The sequence below is a fragment of the Clytia hemisphaerica genome, unplaced genomic scaffold (genome assembly GCF_902728285.1).
Source record: "Clytia hemisphaerica strain Z4C2 unplaced genomic scaffold, Clytia hemisphaerica genome assembly, whole genome shotgun sequence".
In the NCBI taxonomy this organism is placed as follows: domain Eukaryota; kingdom Metazoa; phylum Cnidaria; class Hydrozoa; order Leptothecata; family Clytiidae; genus Clytia; species Clytia hemisphaerica.
In genome coordinates this window covers 263,114-287,521 of record NW_027103888.1, presented here as the reverse complement: position 1 = coordinate 287,521, position 24,408 = coordinate 263,114, and the positions used below count along the sequence as shown (strand labels likewise).

Genomic DNA, 24,408 nt, shown 5'->3' with positions numbered 1-24,408 from the left:
GTCCTCGCGCACAATTGTTTTCAAATCGAATGCCCCTGCCATTGGCATGGCGATGTTATGGAATAATCGGTGTATATGGAATAATCGGTGTAGAAAAGTACACAATTTAAAAAAATTTTTAAATGCAAAATTAAAAAAAGTATTTTCTTCATTTTGTAAATGATACTTTATCTAATAAAATTTTAAAAACAACAATTCATATATAGAGGGAAGTATCAAAATAGTAGAATATTTACATAAAAATATATTCGACAAAAACAGTAGTATGTACATAAAAATGCAATGGAGTATTGGCATATTTAGATAATTATTTTAGCAAAGGTTTTCGACATTTTGGTGCCAATTGAACCAAATGTTTAAGAAAGGTCTGACTTGGTTAAATATTCTCTACATTTATAGCTTTTGTGTTTCCTGGTTTCTTAAGTACTGGCTAAGCCAAATGCAAAAGTAGCTGTAGTATTGACAACACAGTCGAAGCAAATTGTCAAAGTCCAGAACATACGACGGATGAATGTCAAAACAACGTTGTGTTCCAGCAGTTGTCAATGTGACAAAGATACCTTTACGCACCAGTTTCAACCCCAAAAAGCTACCATTTTTACAAAGAGTTACAAGCTTAAAGTTAACAAGACTATGTTCCCATATTACGTGCCGTTTTGTTCTACGAAAAGAAACAAAGGCATTCTATTGGCTAAAAATGATGTTACTCCTTAAATAGACCGATTAGATAGCTTCGTTTGGTTTTCAAACGCAACGAAACCGTGAGGTGCGTACATGGTAAATGATTTGAAAATAAATTAACATGAATTATCATAAATTAGGGGTTGGTAAGGAGTGATTCCTCTTCCATTTGTTTTTCTTTCCTCTGCCAGGGACGAAAGATCGACCTTTTAATATGGATTTTGCGAATACCTAGAAAAGAGAAAGAAAGCGTAATTTACTTTAAGCGGAATAAATGTGATCAAAGCGTTAAGAAAATTTGAATTAAAAACGATCAGGTAAGATTTTCCCCAAATCAGCTTTTCACAATGGAAAAGTATTTTTTCTCTTCCCAAAGAAGTATAAGTAAATAAACACAACCCAGGGAGTTTTTAATTGTGAATTGGTTTTTAAACTTTCATGAATACCTGAACCAAAAAAATTATACTTTAATCGTAGAAATTCTAGCGAGACTAATTGCCCCCGCAGGAGCGTAGCGACGAGGAGGCACTCATAGTTTCACGCATAGATATTGGACTGGAATCTCAAAATTTTGCGAATTGTTTTGTTGTTGTTGTTGTTGTCGCGTAAGCATATCCGTAGTTAGTCTCTTCCGTAAATGTTCGTTTTTTTCCGGGACGGTAGTATACATATTTTCATATTACGTTATATGGTATTATCATTATTACATATTACAATTTTAGTTTTGATTTAGCTTTGAAAAGCTGAAGCGAGTGTTATAAATGCAAGTCAAAACATTGTATGATATAACACGAATTACAATATTACTTGTGCAAATCAAAACAAACAAAATGGCAGACTGGTTATGATGATGATGAGCTGATTAATTGACTAGAAAAAGTGTTTTGTATGTCAAATTTTGTTTCTTGTCTTTGAAACTGAATACTAACTACTGTAATTTAGTCAGAAGTTCACTTCAGCAATGATTTCAATTCTTTTTCCAGAATCTTTAAAGAAATTTGCTTAAGTTTTCAAATGTAGATCTGATATTTTTGTTCAAACTCTAATTTATTTTTGTCTGTCATTTTATTGATAACTACCTTTATTGTTTATAGGGCTTCTTGAGCTTTAAATACCATCATATGGTCGTAACTCGAGAAAGTCCTTCTTAACTTAGTAAAACAACCGGCAAAGTACAAAAAATATGAATGTACGCATGTAAAGTTGAATCCAAACGTGGTTGACTTTTTCTTTTGGTCTTCAAAATAATTTACCTCACTTGCACTTACGTCTTTTCAGTGTGGTAAATCTTTTTCAAAAACCTGAAAAAAGTTTGTTTACTCGTTAAACTTTACATGCGCACGTTAAACTTTTTCATGCAGTTGTGATAGCCTAAATAACTTACGCTCCAGTGGTTTGGTGAAATAGCTCCAAATTCTGGCTTTCTAAGTTAGGAGAAACCTTCCCGAAGGCATTTAACGGTGGTTAGACTAGGTACACAGACAGTCATACAGAAACACCATAAAGGGAAAGTCTATCGCTAGCTATAAACTCAAAAAGTCTAGCTTCCTGAAGGCACGTCTCTTCATTGTCTGCGCTGCGATCAGCTTGGAGGAAGATTGCATCATGAAAAGAAATTTAGGCGCATTTTAACTTTTCTCGACTGTACGTCTTAATGAACCACAATGGCATTCCTTTACTTTTCTTTTGACCAACAACATAGAAGATTTTGCTTGAGAAGTGCAATCACAGCGTACGCTAGTGGAGCCCGGGCCTTAACTAGGATAAGTGAGATTCTATTTCACCCAACTTAAGATGGCACAGAACTTTTTGATAAATTTTATACGCAGTATCCTCTTGACTATTGTTTATTAGGCAAAGTAGCAATAGAGAAATGTTGAAATATAGCAGCCAATGAAAAAAACAAGCTATTTCTGATTGGTTATCTTGTGGATTTATTCACTGCGTATGTCCATATATTTTGCCTACAATCTAAGATGTCTGCGACATTATTAGAAAAGGTCTATTTAGTGAATAATAATCATGACATATATCGTTATAAGAAAGAAACTAGAAGAAAAAACAAACAAACAGGTGATGTGAAAATCAGTAAGATAATGATACCATAACTTTTTAAATATATTTTTGAGAGGCTTTTCCAGCTTTTCCTTAAATTCTATTAAGTTATCAAGCTGCATGAATTCTTCAAGTATGTATTTTTTTATAATGGAATATAATTTTTTTTTTCAAGCAAACGCCTCAATCAATAAATCAATCAATCAATCAATCAATCAATAAATCAATCAATCAATCAATCAATCAATCAATCAATCAATCAATCAATCAATCAATCAATCAATCAATCAATCAATCAATCAATCAATCAATCAATCAATCAATCAATAATTAAATCAATCAATTATTCCTGATTATTTTTTAAATGTTTAATCTTTAAAGCATTAAAGCTTTATAAGTGCATGACATGATCTTTATGTGGGGGCATTTAGTGAAAGCTATGACTAGTTTTAGCGTATAATATTAGCGAGTCAGGAAAATCTTGATTTTTTTTGGATTTATTTTAGCGAATCACGATTTCAAAAAATTTCGCGTGGATAAATTTTAGCGAATACTCGTATTACATTATTGATTTAATTCGTTTTCTAGCATTTCTTTGCACTGAAACCCTTCCTATTGATAAAAATGTATCAAGGCAATGTAACCAGAAATTTCGCGTGGATAAATTTTAGCGATCTGTCGATTCGGCGTGTTTTAGCGAGATTTATTTTGGCGAAAATAGGGAAAACTCGCTAAAACGCTAAAATCAGTCTCGCTAAAATTTCTACGATTAAAGTATTAGATTTCATGTGCGAAAGGATTGCAGCATTTTCTGTATTTTATCTCACATCGCGAGATCTAATTCTGCGAGAAAGTCAAACAAATTCACACAAATAAACAACCCAAGTCTCGCGAAAATTAATCCGATTAAAATGCGACCGTTGTGCAGTTGTAGAGCATCCGGCTACGGCGCGCTAGGTCGTGGGTTCAATTCTCGACTGGGTCATACCAAAGACTTCGTATTTAGTACAAAAATGGTGGCGCCCTCCCCTACCTCGGATTGATAGCTAGCGAATAAAGGAAGGGTCGTATGGTTGATAGCTATCAAATAAAGCCTTCGGGTCGCATCCGACTGCGGTTGCAGACTTTTTTTATAAAATTCTTATCGAAACTTACGAGACTTGAAAGTTTGGAAATAATTTTAACACTATTTTTGACTTCTTCATCAGTGACTTCAATAACAGAACAATGATCTTCGGTTGCCGCTAATGTAACACGACCACCATCTGTTACCCAGTGATGCTCCTGTAATGGCGAGTAATTCGAAGTTGGTTACAATAATACCTCCTTCTCACAGACCCTCTCGGACCCCTCCCCACTGGAAAAATTGGCTAAAATATCGTCCCGGTGGAAAATTATCCTCTAATTTTAAACCAATCCTCACTATTTACTATTTTTCCGATCCCCACGGAATTTTCTGACTTAAAAACAAAAGAATTGAAATACCCAAGCATAAAAGTATAGGAATATGAATCCCCATCGAGTTTCAGTCCGTTATTTTTATCCCCACTGCCTGAAAAGTCCTACCGGGTCTGTGAGAAGGGGGTTAACTATAGCATGGAATTATTAAAGAAACTCCGGATGAACACTAAACTAAAATGGTGGCGAAGTATTATCAGCCTTAAAAAGTCCAGGAAAAGCAGTTTTAATCATATCCAAGAAGCATTTGTGATTGTTTGGCTGTTATGTCTTCAAATTTTAAAATTCATCCCGCATTGCAAATTTTGATATTTTAACAAACTAGCTTTGCTTGATTGTTCGTTGTTTAGGTTTGAAGGCATAAAAATTGATTAGCAAAAGATTAACGATAAGAATACCTTCATCTCAAGAACATTTATTCTTTCTTTAGGATCTTTCGCCAACATCCTTGATATCAGATCTTTGGCTTGTGGGTTGACGATGGGACTTTCTGGAAACACCAGTCTAAAATAAAGAAGTAGAGATTTGATATAACTGATATTGGTATATTGAATGAAGCTGAACCATAAGTTAGACAATTTCATACTGGTAGATAATAATGGTAATATCAAATAATTAATATTGAGTAATGACCAAAAATGCTGAATTTGCTGAGAATTCGCTGTCTTTTAAGTCTTTCGTAAGCCTATCAAAACAAAGTTTAACCCCATGAACTTACGGCTCCGATTTGATTTTAGTGATGAGTTCGCCCATCAATGAACTGTAGAATGGACACTGAAAGAAAGAAAGAACAAGTTACCAGTCTAACAAGTGATACTTTTATGGACCTACCTGGTTATGCATTTAACACATATATAATTGATATCTACGTGAGCATGACCATTAAACAATCATTCAGAACACAAATAGTGACGATCTATTAAAATTAGTCGTTTGTTTCTTGTAAAAAAACGTTTAGAAACCAAAATTTCATGCTCTTGAAATATTCTTTCATATTCAAGACTTCGTAAGCAAAAAAACACATCTATCACATAAAAAAATTGAGTAATTTGGCTAAGAACATTGATGTATGCTTACTAATAGTGATTCTTATAGATAAAGATGCGTTTTATGAGCCAACAAAATTTTTTTGAAAAAATCTGCTTGAGCCATCTTTTACCTATGATGGTACCCTACTTTCATGCAAAAAATCGGTGAACATGATATATACCTTTCCGTAAAGAAAACAAAATAAGGTTATCCCCATTGCCCAAACATCGACTGCTTTGCCGCTGTATTTGTCTCTGGAATCTGAAAGGCGATAAAATAGTATAAAAATCTCGATAATTGTAGCTTCATAAAACTAAGCTTGTGAAGACCAACTCCCAGTCACTGCCACCCGAACTGATCAAAATAATACCTTTAGGGAAGAAATTTTCGCAGGAATTTTATTTCGCGGTTGGGAGAAGTTATTGTTACAATTACAATATGACCTTTTTTGCCCTAAAAAGCAATTTTAGCAAGATTTTCAAAATTGTGTTTCGCACAATTTAATTTTGTGAATTTGTTCAAAAACCATGAAAGTAAATTCCACGAAAATTTCTCCCTGCAAAATAATTCTTCTCTTAAGGTAAGTAAGGAAGTTATGAACATGCAAGGCGTTCTACTTTTGTGCCCAACCATCCAGGTTCAGTGTAAATAGAAATATGGATGGGCTATTTCTCGTTCTCACCACCACTAAAAAGCTTTTCAAATTTAGCAGAAAAATGAGTTATTGATATAACAAGTGAAAATTATTTCAGAAGTTATCTCAGAATATAGTCGGTACCTTTAACCATTATGACACATTTTAAAGAACTTTAATTTATTTACCATGGTCGTGAACTTCGGGTGCTTGAAATGCTGGACTACCCGCGTGTTTACTCAATAAGTCGTTTTCCCCTTCGAACATATCAGATACACCAAAATCTGCAATCTATGATTAAACGCGAAGAGAGAAAATATGAAAAAAGGTTTTTTTTTGACTGTTTGATTTAATTTGAATCACAGATCTCTAAAATCTGTCAAAATTAAATTCAAAAAAGTGTGTGTAAAGTATCAAATAAATGGGTGCTTAAAAATTCCGCGAAACTTCCGAATTTTGAGCTTTGAACCGCGAAAATTTTTTCCCTTTAAGATCTAAGATGGGTAGTTAGAGTTGGTAACCAACCTTATTCACGAATTTCCTCTTATTATTTATAAAGCATTGCCAAATTTGATCTGGTTTAAAGAGCGCTTTTAAATAAATTTTAGCTTCAATAATATTTTCCAAACCTTTATATGGTCGTTGTCATCAAGTAGGAGATTGGCCGGTTTGATATCACGGTGTATGATCTTCGAATAATGCACTGTGATGAATGAAATGTTGGAAACGTTAAGAAAATGAGACTTGTATTTTCATTTGGCTGATCCATGTGGTCGGCATAAAGCTTCAAGTTCAAAAAAGATATACAAGTGTGTTTAGCCACATATGAAGTGAACATTCACCCGTTTGCTTTACAAAATTTACAAATTTTAAACAAGACGTTCAGGGATTAACTAGCCTGGAGTTCATCTTAATCTTTTTTATAGACTGGATCGCGCAGTTAGGCACATTACTGTACTCAGAGTTAGCAAAAATTATCAAAAGAAGTTTTAGTTATAGATAGGGAATACGAATCAGACTCGAAAACCACTGCCAAGACTTAAGTGGTGTGACCCTTTTATTCAACTGTTGTCATCAAGGTTAATAAGAAAGCAAGTTTACGACCATGTGTACCATAATCTCCTTCCACAAAGAAATTTTCATGATGTTGACGGTTGATATTCAACTCAAAAAGCTTGTTCAGCGAAAAATTGTTAAACAGACGTCATTTCTTCCCACCCCTTATAACAAAACATCAAAAAAGGATGCTGGCAACCTACTTAGTGCTTAGCAATAGCGAGGCAAGTAATCCAGTGAGGCAAGTAATCCAGTGAAAACACCAGTACCTAGATAGCTATGGAAAGAGATACCTCCGGTCTCTTTCATCAATAAAAGCGCTTTCAACTTACAATATTCGATTCCGAGTAGTAGTTCTTGAAACAACCGGCGCGCTCGTTCTTCTTCGATTACTTTATCCGTTGCAACTTCTATTACAACTCTGTAATGGGGAAGATTTATCTTTTTTTAAATTTCATTATGTTAATCATTCGAACAAAAAAATTAATCTCTTGTCCCTAAAGTGAAGTTTCACATCTAAATGCCTTTAAACACGTATAACGCTTTACAATATTTTCGTACCCAAAATAAAATTAAAAATTATTTATACGGAAATGATGCCAAAGTTGACTTTGAAAAAAAACAAGTTTACAGAAATTTGAAACTGTGCTTTCTCAATTTCAGGCGATCTTAATTTTGAAACAAATAAAAGAAATTGCTCGAACTTTTTGTGATTGGAGTGGACCCACTTACCCATTCTGCATGAGCTCGAAAACTGAAAAAGAAAAAGTAAGAAATACCTTTAAAATGAGTGGTGGAAAATCTTTGTTTTAAGGCAAAAAATGGCAAGATTTTTTTGGAAATTTGCCCTAAAAACTACGAGAAAAAAGAAACGATTTTCACATTTTTTACACCATTATAGTGTACTTTGGAAAAACTGTTTTTTTTTTCGGAAAGAAAACTTTTTGAAATCGAATCGTAAACTCATACATACCCATGTAAACGTTATCGACTTGAACATCATCCATGACCTGAGCATATAAATAAGTAATAGTAATGATATGACATTGTGGGAAAATGATTTTGATAAAAAAAACATTTTCTTCTAAAATTGAAACGTAAAATCTTAATTTCTTCTGAATGGTTCAACAGTTTTGTTTTTGACGCAGTGAAAACTGCTTCTTGTTTGTGGCGCGACGGCGGGAAAGCAGGCGCGCGTATCAGAGATTTTGGGGAGCGAAGTATTACAAATCAAGGGGGTATTACAAAATAGCACCCCGCCGAAGGATAAGGGCGCGCAACCTGAATAAAATCAGTAATATAATTAAAGTAGAAACAGTAAAAAATACCAAAACTTCAAAAACGATCAGATTGACGTCCCCGCTTTCTTAACATCTGGAGAATATTTATTGATTTTTTTAGGCAGGAACTGGCTAAAGCTTAACAATCACACCAAGATACTAAGTCATGCCTAATATGGTCCGTAGTGAAAAGGTAGAGCATCCAGCTACGGTGTGCAAGGTCGTAGGTTCGATCCCTGGCCGGGCCATACCAAAGCTTAATGCTCAAACATTAAAGAGAAGGATCAAGGGAAAGTGGAGCAATCCAGGGAAAAAGAGTGGCGCCCTCCCCTATCTTTGGATAGATAAGTATCTAAAGTGAAGCCTCCAGGTCGTCTCCGAGTGTGGTCACAGTATTACTTAGTAAAGAGCTAATAAATGTTTTTACCTCGACTAACTTGACTATATTCGGATGGTCCATCTTTTTCAAGATGGCGATCTCACGATGTAAAGGTTCTAATGGGTTGTGTTTACGATTGGGACGTCGTCCTAAGAAGAATTGATTATTGATACACAAATAAAATTCACTAGAATGCATATTAATAGCGAGTTTATGTATGTGTGTTTTTCAGCGCCGGAGACGGTAAGGTTCTAATTTGACTAGATCCTGACCAGCTGAGGACGACGGTGAATCAGCACTTTTTCCGTCCTCGATTTTGCGGGGCGGAATTGTGGGTTTTTCCAAATCGCTTCAGTCACTCTATCGTCCTCAAAAGTGCAAATACATAAACTCGGTAATCACTCAAAAGTGCGACAGCCGGGTTTACCAGATATGAACATTCAAAGACTATTGTAACTTAAGTGAGTTATTTGGCTTTAATTTATTTAATAAGCAAGATGGTAAATCAAAACTTTCAATCTCAACTGAGCGGATTTAAAAAATAAATTAACAGATTCAATGTGATGTAATATGTCGTAAAAATTTAAGGATAACCCTGAGTAGCTTGATATGAAAAATAATTACCTGCGAGTCCAGATTTTCGCATTAGTCTTCGTTTACTCATGACTTTCATCGCCTGTTGTGGAAGCACAAAAAGGTAAAGTAAATGATATTGTCATGGTTAAAAAAGAAGAAAACTACAAGAATAACAAGCAGCATGCTGAATGGACCTACCTAATGGTTAACATCAGATGAAAATAAGAAAAAAGTGACAATAATTGTACAAAAAGTCAGAATGGAAAAATAAAGCTTGTGTGTTGAATAATGTAAAATGGTAAAAAGGAATTTCTCCAAATACAAAAATCACTTAAAAAACCTTTTAAGCTGTTTTTGGCCCAAGAATCTAATACCACAAGTTTTATATTCCTCCCTTTCAAATTTGATGTCTTGAAGAAACGATACCCGCAAACAGGTGGCTTTATGTGGGAAGTTTAAAATATAAAATACTCACGTAATTTTGTTTATCTTTGGACGAATGACATTTGTATATGGAGCCAAAAGAACCCTTTGATAAAGAACAGAAAATGTTAGATTGTAAAAAATCGCCGATGCTTGGACAAAGAAAGACGACTATTATCAACAGGCAGTTATCTCCACTTTTCCATTACCCCGACTGCTCAATTCAAATTAATAAAAAATATAATATAATGGGCTGTTCCATTAGATTTCCATTACAGGGAATGGACGAACCTTTTCGAGTCAGAAAAAGATTCTTGGAAATGTGTGGATACCCCCAGGAAAATAGCAAAATCTACAAAAAAAACCCTTTGAAAAAATATTTTCATACCTTAGAAATGAGGATGGAAGAGCTAAAGTTAGTCTTTTACCCAGTCGAAATTTTAGAATAATGTATGTATGTATGTAATAGTTTATTTCAAGTTGACGAACAGGTAGCAACAAAGGCTAATAAAAGTCAACGCTACTTTACAATTTGTAAGGTGATTACAAAAAGCCGACACCGTCAATATAGGTTCGGCAGTTTCTACACGGGCATGATGTAGGCCTCCATTGCTTAATCTTTTCCTTAAAAATACTAAGATCAACTATATCTCTATACTCATCCGGAATTAATTCCCAAACTTTTGGCCCTAAAAATGAAAGTGACTCTGAACCGTGAAAAACAGAGTTTATTTCTCTTGATCTGAAGTAAGGCGTTTTGCGATTTACTTTGATATTTTCATCATGTTTGAAAATTTCTTTAGTTAGATCTGATATGTTATTTTTACATTTGAAAAGTTCTATTGCTAACAACTGAAGATTTTTATGGTGGAATTTGATGGCACCGTCTTTCTCTAAAAGCTGCTCAAAAGTAGATGTATGATCAGAATACACTATCCTCAAACATCTCGTGGAGGTGATTTATTTTTTGATCTAGCCTGCGAACATGAAACATCCAGACAAGCGAACAATAATTGAATTGACTTCGAAAGAAGGCATTCATGAGCCTTTGTTTTTTCTTTTGATTTATGTACGGTGCTACCCTCGCAAGTGCACTGATTTTCTGGCTAGCTTTCTTATAAATCATGTTAATGTGTGGCTCAAAAGTCAGACAGTTGTCAAAAGTTAATCCTAGGATCTTGCCTGAGTTGCTGTTAAAGATGCGTTCATTCTGTATAGTAATGAAGATTTCTTTGCTGGTATTGTTAGCTATCAACTCAGACTTGTCTGCATTTCCTTTCATTTGATTTTGGGTTATCCATTCAAAGATGATAGCAGCTCCATTCGAGAGCTCCTCACCAACCTGTTCCCAAGAATCAGCTATCACAAAAGGTGTTGTATCGTCTGCATTATTCAGTACATTTCTATTTTCAAGAAAGTAGAACAAATCTCTCATGTAGATGTTAAATAGTAGCGGCCCTAGAATGGATCCTTGGGGAACACCTACTTTAACATTATGCCAGGTACTGTAATGGTCGCCAATTTTCGTTCTTTGCTTTCTATCTGATAGATAGGCTGCTATGAGACCTAAGGCACTCCTTGAAAATCCGTATGCTTCAAGTTTAGCAATCAATAGTTCGTGCGAGATGCAGTCGAAAGCTTTTGATAAGTCAATGAGTAGCGCTGCAAACTTTTTCTTTTCATCTGTAGCTTTCTTCCAAATTTCAGTCATGACTAAAAGTGGAGTTTGTGTACTCATTCCTTTTCTATATCCAAATTGTCTATTGCTCAAAATGTTGTTAAAGTAGGTTGAGACTTGGGTATGTATGACTTTTTCATAAATTTTTGACAGAACTGGGAGAATACTCACCGGTCTGAAGTTGCCCTTGTCATTCTTTGAACCTTTTCTCTTATACACAGGTGTTATATCAGCAAGTTTCAATTCTTTTGGAAAAGAGTTTGACTCGAATGAGGCATTTATTTCTGAGCACAAAAACTCGGAAAACATATCACAATTATCCTTTATGATTTTCACTGGAATATCTGAGCTTGGCTGTGATTTTCCTTGAACTAAGTCCTTGATAATTTTCCCTACTTCCTCTTTCGTTGTTGGTATAAAAGAAAATTTATTTAGATACTCAGTTTTCTTGATTTCAGTGACACTTGGGTGTTGTCTATATTTCTGAATACAAATTTCAGTATGATTATTTGTTTCGTCAAATGCAACATAGGGAGGCTCAGGCAAGTCTAGTTTTGATATTATTTGGCCATAATAGTCATTGAATATTTGAGCTATCTGTTTCTCGTCATTTATGATCTTTTCTTTATCCACTAAGGTATAACTCTTATTGTTTGAACCTTTATTTGAAAACAATGGTTGTACAGTTTTCCAAAACTTTTTGTTATCAGTTATGTTGGAATCTTTGAGGTTGGCAAAGTAGTCTTTCTTAGTCCTCCTCAATAGCGATAAGCAAAAATTTTTTTGTCTGTTGTATTTTGTTTTGTTTTCGTGTGTTTTATTCTTATAGTACAGGTTCTTGAGTTTGGATCTTATCATGATGGCTTTTCTCATATCTCTATTTATAAAAGGCATATTATTACCTCTAACCGTTTTATATTTAAAAGGAGCTTGTTTGTCTAGTTCTTCTATGATACATTTTATTTTTGATTCAAATTCACTGTTATCACTATTGATGATCAGATCTAGTTTCATGCGAAAAGTGTCACTGTTGAATGTCCTGTAAGATCGGTATCTGATTGTTTTCGGTGGCAATTTCTTAAAGTTTTCATTTAGGATTATCAGAGTCATCTTGTGAAAGTCCGATATTCCAGTGGTAATAGTGTAAGCAGTTTTCTGAAAATGATTTGGCTTATTTGTAAGCATATGGTCAATGCAAGTTGGCCTATCAGGATTTTTAAAACAGGTCGGTGAGTTAATCAGAGCTTTCAGATTCAAGCCCTCACAAAAATCAACCAAAGGCTGATTCTCAATTTCGCAATTCAAGTCTCCTACAACCAGAATGTTGTTATAATCGATATCTATCGCATCTATGCTAATTTGCAGCTTTTCTAGGTGCTGGTTGATGTTATTTAAATGTGGGTTATAGGAACAACATATCAGCCATTTTTGTTTATTAATTGTTACCTTAACAAACATGCCTTCATACGTATTTTCAGATCTTATTAACTTAGATGGTAATCCAATTCTTACATAAAGCAAAAGTCCACCACCTCCATCGTTTTTAGGTCTATCCAAACGATGCGGTTCCTCAAAACCTTCTATTTCAAACTGATTAGTTGTGAAATTATCGTTCAATTTGGTTTCAGAAACCAAAAGTATATCTAGATTTCCTGATACTATAGCTGATAAATTTTCAATTTTAGTCCTTATCGAGTTGAGATTTAGTTGACCAATAAGTATTTTCTTACAGTTTTGCTTACGAAGATCTTTAAGTGTTTGTGGGAGCTTATTTTTTAGTAAAAATACCAGATTTTTGGTAAATTTTTGTGTTTTTTTGTGAAAAATTTGTTGTATTTTTACTAGAAGCTCTGCCACAAAAAAATTTGACGTCCGATCACGTTGACGTCAAATAAAGAATGACTAGTTAATGAATAACTATTTACCCCCTTGGAAAAATGAAAAACACCCCGTGGAAATCTTTCTCAGATTACCTCCTGTATGTATATAAAATGGAGTGGTCCAATAAAGTTAATGATAATCTCTCTATGATTCGAGCCTCTATCATTCTATCTTCCTTAAAAAAAGAAAAAAAGATCTAGTTCCAGGTTTTGAAGATAAAAAGAGTCAATCAAATCCTTACCCTTCCAATTTCTTCTTTGAGTTGGTAATAATTCACTTGATCAGCCTGACAAAAAAAGAAATATCAACATTAGAAAGCGAAAAACCTTCAAGGAACTTCAGATTTCTATCAAAAACGGGAGCTTATCGAATTATAGATTGTCGAATAGAAGAGGGTCATGTATGAGAGTTTCTTAAGGAAATTTGACAGTGATTTAGTTAGAGAGCGTCAACTGTCGTATATAAAGGGTACACAGTATCCTAGGACAAATACAATCAAGAAATTGTCTCGTGCTAAATTGCGCCATATAATCTAGTTATTTTTTTTTCAGAAGAAAATAACACAACCAACGACTATCCACTTGAAACAATTTGTACTTTGAAATATTGTTGAAATATAACGGACGTCAAAAATGTTTATGCCCTTATCAAAAGGGAAATGGGGTGTATTTGTGGTTGTTTATGTTTCAAACCATGATCTAGGTACTTCATAATCGAAAGAGGGAGGGGGAAGTAAGACATCATTTTTTTAACAAACACAATTTTTTTGTTTTTTGTTCCCGAGGCTTCATTGAAGTCAAAGTCACATTTAGTGCCAATCCAGGGCGAAGAAAACTTAGTCGGCCTTAAGTGACTAAATTTTGGCTTGGTGACTAAAATTAGGGCCGACTAAAAATTTGGGCCGACTAAAATTAAGGCCGACTAAAAATTTGGGCCAAATTAAAAGTTTATAATTAAGCTTTCCTTATTTTCCAGTATTTTAAGGGTTCTCCTATTTTCCATCCGCTTGAAAATTTAGAATTGGCCCAAATTTTTAGTCGGCCCTTAGTGACTAAATTTTGACGAGGTGACTAAAATTAGGCCTGACTAAAATTAAGGCCGACTAAGTTTTGGTCGATAAGTTAGTGCCAATCCAGGGCGAAGAAAACAAACAAACGTAAAGAATACTTCATTTTCCTGGGCCATATGAAAAAAATAATACCAACTAGTGACGTAGCTGGCGTCAATAGTAAAAGTCGAGTCTCAAGCATGCTTGAAATTTGAAATCAGATTGTATTTGTTTATACTAATTTAAAAAAATTATTATCGTAGGTGTCAATGGACTTTTAAAATTAAAAGTCTGTCGTTGTGCCGATATCTTCCGGTTAGAGAAAAAAACAATAAGTGTAAAAAGTCATAAAAGGCTTACCTCTCACAGCTTAAAAAAGGTGGATTGAAAGAGTCGATATTTTGCGTAGCTACCCCATTAATCTAGGACTTTTTCTAAGACAGTCTCCGGATTGTTTTTATGAGGGCTACGGCCAGCCGGCTGCTCGGCTATCTAAGAATTGGAAGGAGTCGGAACTGGAGGAACGAGCCCTTGTGTATTGACGCCTTGACCAATCGGTCATCGACAGGGGTGCTTTTACCCACTGAACTTTATATATCCCTGGACCAAGCTATATCCGCCATCTTTGATCGAAGTTTTTTTTGGAATTGGTACCCGAGAAGAAGTCATTGCAATGTTAAAAATTACCGTCTAACGGTGCTACATCGTCAAAAGTATTCGAGGAAAAGTAGATCTAGCGCTTTCGATACATTTTCACTGCTATTGAGTAGTGATACCGGGCTATTGAGTAGTGCCGCCATTAGGGTATCAATTTCAAAATAACTCCGATCAAAGATTTTTGGTTGGCCGGGTTTGAGTAACTTGGTCCGAGGATATATGAAGGTCAGTGCTTTTACCTACCTCTAAGTTGTGTATCCGGTTCTCTATCGTTGGCGTCTTCGATTTTCGTCGTTCTTTACGCGGATTTAATACGTTTTCTACGGAGCCGTGACGTGAAATATCGGGCGTCGCTACACTATTACGTTTAAACATTGCTCTACTGAACAAGTCCGTTGAACCTAAATTTTTACGTAGTTTAACCTCATCATGACTGGAGCTTCGAGTTACACGATTTGTTAGAGTTAGTCCTTTCTGTTGAGTCCGTAAATTCGGTACGCTCGTATGAAACGGTTTACTACTGTCGGCTCGATTCGGGCTTTCCTCCCGACTTGATAATATAGAATTGACTCGGTTCTGTGAATTCATTTTTAAGCTCTCACTAGATGACGTGTCAGTACTTGAACTTGTTTCTAATTGTTCTTCTTCCATAATGGTGTCTGGTATGTTACTTCCAAACCTTAAAATAAAAGGGGGAAAATAGTTACTCTCGGGTGCCAGATAAAAGCCCACGACGATGTGTTCTTTTTCTGAATTTTTTAAAACCCCGTACAGATCTAAGAACCATCCCACATTCATTATTTTTCAAATTACTTACGGCTGTCAATCTAGAAAAGTGCCATATTTTTCTCTATATAATGACTGAAAAGTTCGAGAGAGTGAATAATGAGATAAATACGTCGGCATGAGGTTATAGTCTAGTACCTTTCGTCAGCTGTTATATGATGATGCGTCTTATGAAAAGGACTGACAGTCCCTTGTACTAATACCTCATCCACCGATAGATCGTTGTTGTTCAATTTGATGTCGACATGTTGTTGTGGAGGGAGTGGTGATATCTTATTGCTGCAAAAGTAAAAAAATCAACATGAAAATAGTTTATCATTCAAACTGAAAGATTGTAATATATTGGTAAAGTCAGTTTTTTGCCAGTTTAAGGGCTCTGACCATAGTCAAAAAATTGATTTTAGTATCTGAGCATAAAAGTTATGTTTTAGATTCTTTAACACTTTTAACAAAGAATTGCCTTTATAAATTGCTTTTTAATCAAACCCCTTAAGAGTAATTAAGAACTTACTCTCGGGTGCCTAATAAACGTACATGTACGTTTATTTTTTTCGTGTCAAATTTCCCGCCTGTATGCACCTTATTAGGAACTGTACGTTTATTTATTCTGAAGAATTTTCCCGCCTGTACGTTTATTCCCTCCTGTACGTTTATTTACTTTCACCCAATATCGCCCAATTCATACTGCAAAAATTAGTTATTTTTTGTTCAAGTAATAAGATATGTTGAAAGGCCGTTAATTACATTTGAAAGTGTTGTGGGAGACTTCGAGTGTTACACGAGTAAATTCGAACGTTTTGCTTATTTAGTACTTGTCATTGATCTATAAGATACCTGTACTTAAGTCAGTCGTTTCGATCTAGATGTTCTACCTTTGAAAAATTGGTAGATTATTCCCTGTACGTTTATTTTAGCCTGTACGTTTATTTATTTTAGCTCTGATTTCTCGCCTGTACGTTTATTTCAGCCTGTACGTTTATTAATTCCAATTTTATTCTCTCCCCTGTACGTTTATTTTGGTCTGTACGTTTATTAGGCACCCGAGAGTAATTGCAAAAATGACGTTATGAACTTTAAAAAGACGTTAATAATATGTTGCATCACCTTCTTTTATAAAAAGTGGTAAGTTTTAATGGGTAATTAACCTTTTCGTTTCGGACTTTTTTCAAACTGTCCGCAAAGAATTGAACTATTTTAAATTTTGCGGAAAATTTTTCTAAAAAAATGTCTCAAAAGTTATAACTGTTTTTTAAGCAAAATCCAGATGAAAAATTGACGAAAAACCACTATTTTGAAGATTTCGAGACAAAGAAGCATTTACAAAAATTTTCCGCAAAAATTTTTATTGTTCGGTAAAAGATACACCATTTACTGCGAAAATTTTTTCAAAATGTTTTTTCTTCGCCGAAACTAAGCTCTTCAAAGTTGAAATACTCTTCCTCGCAAAAGTCTTCATTTTCTTCTTTATCAAATTTTTTCAATGCAATTTTTGAATTTTCAGATTCAGGAATAGTTTGTCTAACAGAAAATGTACAACATGCCATAGTTTTGTTGGTTACATCAGTCAGAAAACACATTTTAAACACGGCAATTATAAAAAATTCACTATGGTCAGAGCCCTTAATAATACATCATTGATGGCGCTATATTGTCGACTCTCTTTACTCTCTCTCTCTTTCGAATTTAATTTCTGTAATCTTCCTGAAATATTGGTCCCCTCAACTGGAAAGTGGTCTCAATTATTCCTGTAAGTCGAATCTTCTTGAGATTCTCTTGGTCCCTTGAAGGTCGAATTAGAGAAAGCCAACTGTTGTTCAATTCCGGGTTCAGTCAGCTCTCTTAAAATGGAAAGTCGTTATTAGAATCTTACTGTAATTCGAAATAATTCGACTCTTTCTTCCTTAAGAGTTATAGAAAGTTGACTATAAACATCCAATAACCATTTCAAAATGGCTTGACGTAAAAACTAAATCAATCAATCAACCTTGTAAACCAATCCGAAATTTAAGGTTACGTTTCGATTTTCAATTCTACATTAGGTCTTCTTTCAAAAAATCACAGTTCATAGAAAATCTGTATTAGTCACAGTCAAATCTCATTAAAGTTTATGTCGAATTAACACTATTTTAGTAAGATGCTGTAAAAGTTTAATGTGAAACTTTTGTTTTGTTGTGAAGTTGAAAACGTATCAGAGATACGATACAATTATTCGAGGTCGGCATGTATGCACATTTTGATGTATTTTAAAAGTTTACTCATGAAAAAGTTCGGACGATTTTATTTACGGACAATAATGATGATTTTCAAGTCCGGAAATTATACTTTGTTTTTGTTGCTAATTTCCCCAATATAATAAATAAATATAAACGACATTTTTCCTACATTTCTTCAGTTCCATTTTAATCAATTAATAAATTAATTAATTAATCAAATAATCGATTGCCAATTTAAACTTACTTGATCTAACTAACTGGGACGAGATGGTGTTTTTACAAGCTTTTATTTGATTTTGTTGATCGCTAACCAGTATAAAACAATTTTGTTACTTTTTCTAAAAAACGCATCATTTTTATTACTTCAAATGACCAAGTATCAAAGTATCTTATAAAAGCTCCATCTCATCTGAACTAACTCCGTCTACTCTGTCAATAATTGGAATCCCAATAGAAAATTGCTTTTACAAATAAAAAGGCCCAAAGATTTCAAACGCTGACGAGAATAAGATTTAAAATTTTAGTGCCTAAAAAAACAGGTTAAAGGTCCCTTTTCATATCAGACACATATTTCATATCGGGACAGTGTCTTCCTATTGTTATGTTATGCTGATATAAGCAAAAAATGTTTTTCTTTTCCTCTTTCTGACCAATCTTGCATCTCACATCAGTGTCAATCCAATGCGAAAAGGCTTGTAAATTAAAATTGATGAGTAAGCAAACGATATCACTCTTATTTAAAATCAAAAACTTTAACTTATTCCTGATATCTAAAGCTCGCCAAGATAATTAAGACCAATGACGATCCGATAAAAACACGAGCACATTAAAGCAAACAATCTTTAAAAAATGAATCTCCGGGGAAATCCACAACAAATTTCTGTTTTGGAAAGATTTTTCCTCTATTTTATATTAAAACATATATTATATTCTCATTATCTTTGGGAAAAATTCTGATAATTTTCTTAGTTTAGACTTAATATAGTATAAAGAGAAGAATCATTCCCTGTTTCAAGTGTTTTAAAAACTTCTAAACGGAGGATAGAGGGGAGCCTGTCTTTGTGGTTCGAGTCTTCAAAATAATTATGTATTTTTTGAGACAAAACATAAAACTCAATAACGCCTTCTGGTTAATTTAACCCCAAAATAGAAAACGATTTTGATAAAAGACAGATTTTGTCCGATTTGTATGTAATAATGCCAAGCTGATTCACTAACACGGGACAGGCGTACTCTATAAACAGAACAACTTGCAATCATCGGTTCTAATTTGTTCGACGTTTTGCATTCTCAAAACTTGCTCGCCTAATTCAAGATTTACAACAAATTCTCAACAATTTCTGTGAATACAATCTCAATAATAATTGAGTAGTAATATACCTGAAGTGGGTCAAATTGTGGAATAAGGAAATTTAGAGATTCTCGCGAAGAAAAAATTCACTTGAAATTAAACTAACCAATCTAATTTAATCAATCTATTTGGGACATACTATTTAAGAGAGACTGTCTAACGTTTCCACACCATCTAAAAAGAATGACAAATAACTGTTAAAGAACGACAAAAAGAACAACAAATGATACAAAGAACGACAAAAGACAAAGAACGTCATATTTTGCCATCCCAAACCCCGACCTAGAAGTGACACCAACCCTACGAAAAGGACGACAAAGGACAAAGAAGGAACAAAAAAAGAACGACAAATAAACAAGTGATACTTTTATGGACCTACCTGGTTATGAATTTAACCTATATAATTGATATCTACGTGAGCATGACCGTTAAACAATCATTCAGAACACAAATAGTGACGATCTATTAAAATTAGTCGTTTGTTTCTTATAAAAAAACGTTTAGAAACCAAATTTTCATGATCTTGAAATATTCTTTCATATTCACGACTTCGTGAGCAAAAAAAAACATCTATCTCATCAAAGAATTGAGTAATTTGACTAAGAACATTGATGTATGCTTATTAATAGTGATTCTTATAGATAAACATGCGTTTTTTGAGCCAACAAACTATTTTCATGCAAAGAATCAGAAAAAATTAATGATCCAATTTTTCACAAAGTCCAAAAAACCCGTTTTTTAGCCGTTTTTGGCCCAAATTTGCCCAAAAACATTTTCTTTCGAAAATCGGGCTCCGTCACATTCGAGGGTTTATAGTTAGGCATCTTTGTGCAAAAAATCATAAAGAATGAAAGAGCCAATCTCGAGAAAAGCTAATACCTAAGTAATTGATAATGTGCTTATAAAAAAATATCGAATTTGGCCAGTTTTTCTATAAAAACACGCCAAACAACCAGAATTTCATATCTAAACACACATATTCTTCAAAAGTAAGCCCTCATGAGCAAAAAAAACATCTATCTCATAAGAAAATTGAGTAATTTGACTAAGAACATTGATGTATGCTTATTAATAGTGATTCTTATAGATAAACATGCATTTTTTGAGCCAACAGAATTTTTTTGCAAAAATCTGCTTGAGCCATCTTTTACCAATGATGTTAGCCTACTTTCATGCAAAAAATCAGAAAAAATTAATGATCCAATTTTTCACAAAGTCCAAAAAACCCGTTTTTTTAGCCGTTTTTGGCCCAAATTTGCCCAAAATTTTTTTTTTCAAAAATCGGGCTCCGTCACATTTTGGCCACTACCATTTTGCACCTTTGTACCAAACATCAAAAGATTCCTATGATTCAATCCTGAGAAAAGTTGGTAACAGACGAACGAACGGACGGACGGACGGACAAAAACAGGTTAATCTATAGGACCTCCACCCCACCGGGGTAGGTCCAATAAAAAGGAACGACAAAGGACAAAGGACTGTTTGGAGGTCAATTACATGGTGAAAAATAACGAAATTTAAATACCTTCTTGGTGACAAAACAACCACAGAATTCTTGCAATCCACTTTTGCCTTCTTAGTGCATGCTATATGAGAATATGAGAATTTAAGATAGAAAGAAAAAATTTAAAATATTGAATCAGGAATCTGCCCTAACATTGATTTAAGCTTCCTGTAATTCAAGTTAACAGTATGCAACGAATCAAAAGGGAAGGTGAAGGAAAAGTTGCCTCTGAAAGGGGTTGGTCTAAAAAGCAGGGTAGCCAATGGGGTAGCCAATTGGGCTAGGTTATGGGGTACCTCTTTTTGCCTAAACTTTTGAAATCTGAAACCTATTTTCATGTGGAAATAACTATACAACATCTTGTTAATGATTCCATGTAATAGAATTTAAGATTCCTTTCGAACTTCAGCCACAATAGCCTTTTTTCCAAAGGTACTGAACTTTGTTACTTCTCAAGAGACCTGGCGCCATTTTGTCTTCCTTCTTGGCTTCGTTTGAAAATTTACAGACCCGAATAAAAAATATATACAAAACAGTTTTTAATATTTAATATTTAGATTTTATTTATATTTTTAATTGTTATTTCCGTGAAGCTGTAATTCGATGATAATAGCTTTGGAATCGCCTTTGGGCCATATGATCTCTAATCTTGTCATATCTTAACAATCCTTTGTTATTGAATCTATTGTTTAATTTATATCATGTTTAGATGTTTCAAACAATCAATTCCTTTCAAAAATTTTTAATATGGCAGCTTATAATAGGTACAAAAAGTCTTTTGAAATAGCTCTATTATAATGAAGCTCTATTTCTTACTCCTCGTGCATTAACACGTGGTAATTTATATCTTTGTTTATCTTTGTAATCATACATGATCAATCTAAGTATCAATCAGATTCGTGCTCCCTGGTCAGTAAAATGTGGTTCTATATATTCATTTTCGGTATTTCTATTCTGGTCTGTAAAATATTTAGGTACCCCACAACCTAGCCCAATTGGCTACCCCAATTGGCTACCCTGCTTTTTAGACCAACCCCTCTGAAAGTTTCTCTATGTTGAAAAATACCTTATATTTCAAGTCAATTGGGAAACTATCTAACTTTTATCCAGAAGTAGGAAAATGTAAGCTTTTTTATCACTAGGTCATCAAGACAGGGTTTTATACTAATGGTGTGTACTGTCTTTTAAACGTGCAGTTATGAAGAGGGAAAGAATTTTCACCTGGACCCATATTGTCCGGAAAATCTGTTGGTTCGTCTGAAGTTGACGATTTCTTTCGTTTCTGTTGTAATCTATTTGAACGCAGTACTCTATTAACCTAAAGGAATCAGGAGAAATAGGTAATAGGCGCTCTTTGAATTTTTTTTCTTCAAAGGAAAGGCGTTTATTCGAGGGGGGGGGGCGTTTATTAAAAGAAAAGGGGCGTTTATTCGAAGTGCTACGGTATTATTCTCAGAAAAAAATCGGGTCCAACAAATGTTGAAATCAAACTGAAATCGAGAATGATGAAGTTTACAGTAACTCTCAACAGGAGGGAAAACAGCGAAGGAAAATAGAAGAAGGAAAATAGAAGGAAATTTCTTGCATATATCGGTGCAGGATGTTAAAAAGACACAATCGCTGCACGAGGCAAATGAGATTTTAAAGATATTCGAATCATCACAGGAAATAGTTGCACTAAAAAACCTGAATTATTTGGACGAATAGAAATCCTTATTACGTATACCCAGGTTGCACAAACGTCGTCAAACAACGTTAAACAACGTTAAACAACGTCATAAACAACGTCAAAACAACGTCAACCCGGCGTCCATAAAAGCCCATTCAAATAACATTAGATGATTTTTGCAAAATTGATTTTGGGAGCCAGTTAGGGATAAAAGTTCGAAAAGAATTGATCACATAATGAATAGTACCTGTTCTACAAAGCTTTTATTTCTTGAAGCGTGTTTTCGTCCAGTTGCTAGAAGGAAAGAATTGAAAGATTCATAATCTAACTTCAACAAAACACAATTTTAAAAAGAATTGTCCTAGAAAGCTTTGGTCATGTTCTTCTAATCCTGATGTAGGTTTAATATTTATCATGTTGTGCACATGTATAGGGAAATTAAATCTAAAAATTAACAGTTGTCATATAAAACACTTCCAGAAAAAAAACCTACAAGGGGATGGAATATATATTGTCCGGGAGTATCGAATATTATGAAACACTGTCATGTAGTTAGGGTAGATTTAATGTCCAGAGGGACTGTTTGGATACTTGTCCAGGGTAAAACAAGTATCTAGAGAATAAAAAATCAAAAAGCCCAGATGTGGATTATTGTTAAAATAATATACTCCCAACCCCCTCCCCTCATACGTTGCTTGAAAAGGGGTCGTCAAATCCCGGATTCCCCTGAAAAACATTAAATCAGGAACCTTAAGAATACCTTTATAGAATAGAAATGTTGATGTTTTACAAAATTAATAAATCTTCAAAATAAATTTTTCCCAACCAACCGAGGCGACTCACTTGGTGACGTCGGGTGACGGCAAACCAATTTTTTTAAGTGCAGCCTAAAATTAGCCTATAGAATTATGAAAGCATTATCGAAATGAATTATACATACTTGTCACAGGGAACTGCTTTGCATCTGGTACTTCTGACATTCTGTTATCATTATCAATTAATTTTCATATCTTTTAGTTTTACTACTCTGAAAGATGAAAAGAAAAATAAAGTTAAATTCTAAATTTCAAATTTGAATACAACATTTTTTGTTAGAGAGAGAGAGAGGCGTGCAATTAAAAGAACTAATTTGAGACCAAACAGCTTTGCTCCACAGGAGTCAATAAAGAATTCCGTAAGGAGTTTCCGTTCAGTCCACTTTTTCTCTTGTTGTGGTTCAGAGAAGCTGGCTAAATTGATCTGGCCAGCCATGGTGCAAAACGCAGTTCTGATGAGTCCCAATAACACTAAGGACGAAATGCATACGTACCTGCTCTGCCACCCATATCTCCTGAGTGAAATAGTTATGTGAAAAAATAAGGATTTCTGTTCAACTATATTCACTCAGGAGATGTGAGTGGCAGAGTAGGTGTATGTATGCTGTCCTTATTGGGACTCATCACCACATCATATATATCTCGATATCGAGGATGTCAACCCCAGGATATCTTAAAAGTTTTTAAACACTTTACCTTACCTTCAACTGGTTTTTGAATTTAATTTTGTATATTTTTTATGACAAGAATGTTAGAGATGACGCAATGACATAAGATAACAAATTTGTATGTGAGATCCTCCTTATATAAACAAAAACAAAATCCATCAAATCGAAAATATCTATAATCTTGTAAGAATGCAAATAACAAAAAATGATCATCTGGTAGCATGTGTCAGTTTTTTGTGACATCATTTTTTCAACTCCAGGCTCCTATGACGTCATTTCAATGTGATGTGTATTTTAAATATGAAACTAATTACGGCCGGTCTCCACTTTCGCGCAAAATGGACGACAGTTTTTTTCTTAAACTTTTTTGCCTGAAGAAAAGATAACGTCATAAATAAGTTTCGCGCGAACAAAAAAAAAGTTGAAAGAAGTTCTTTTTTCATCCGTTACGTCAATTTCGACCAATGGAATTGCTTCATTTTTCAACCGACCAATGACCTTACAAAAACGTCAAAAAGTTTTCGCTCATGTCGCGCAAAAGTGGAGATCGCCATTTACGTTACGGTT

General features: G+C 34.2%; 1 protein-coding gene across 1 annotated transcript; it reads right to left on the bottom strand.

The window, feature by feature from the left end:
• Positions 1-203: 203 nt before the first annotated feature.
• Positions 204-23,387, bottom strand: LOC136808529 (calcium/calmodulin-dependent protein kinase kinase 1-like). Its single transcript, XM_067065058.1, has 20 exons — positions 23,299-23,387; positions 22,606-22,652; positions 21,911-22,007; positions 20,711-20,771; positions 15,760-15,900; positions 15,079-15,514; positions 13,372-13,416; positions 9,624-9,677; positions 9,197-9,248; positions 8,621-8,721; positions 7,887-7,923; positions 7,646-7,667; positions 7,246-7,334; positions 6,487-6,560; positions 6,046-6,148; positions 5,405-5,484; positions 4,913-4,968; positions 4,593-4,698; positions 3,892-4,020; positions 204-912 (listed from the first exon to the last, which is right to left on the bottom strand). The coding sequence occupies exons 1-20, from the start codon at positions 23,336-23,338 to the stop codon at positions 811-813; spliced, it is 1,872 nt and encodes a 623-aa protein (XP_066921159.1). The 5' UTR covers positions 23,339-23,387; the 3' UTR covers positions 204-810.
• Between the last annotated feature and the right edge of the window lie 1,021 nt (positions 23,388-24,408).

Coding starts and splice junctions, on each gene's coding strand:
- LOC136808529 (XM_067065058.1), bottom strand. CDS start 23,338: ATGTCAGAAGTACCAGATGCAAAGCAGTTCCCTGTGACAA. Junction 7,924..8,620: donor ATATAGTCAAGTTAGTCGAG/GTAAAAACATTT, acceptor TTATATGCTCAG/GTCATGGATGATGTTCAAGT. Junction 4,021..4,592: donor TAAATGTTCTTGAGATGAAG/GTATTCTTATCG, acceptor TCGCCATTACAG/GAGCATCACTGGGTAACAGA.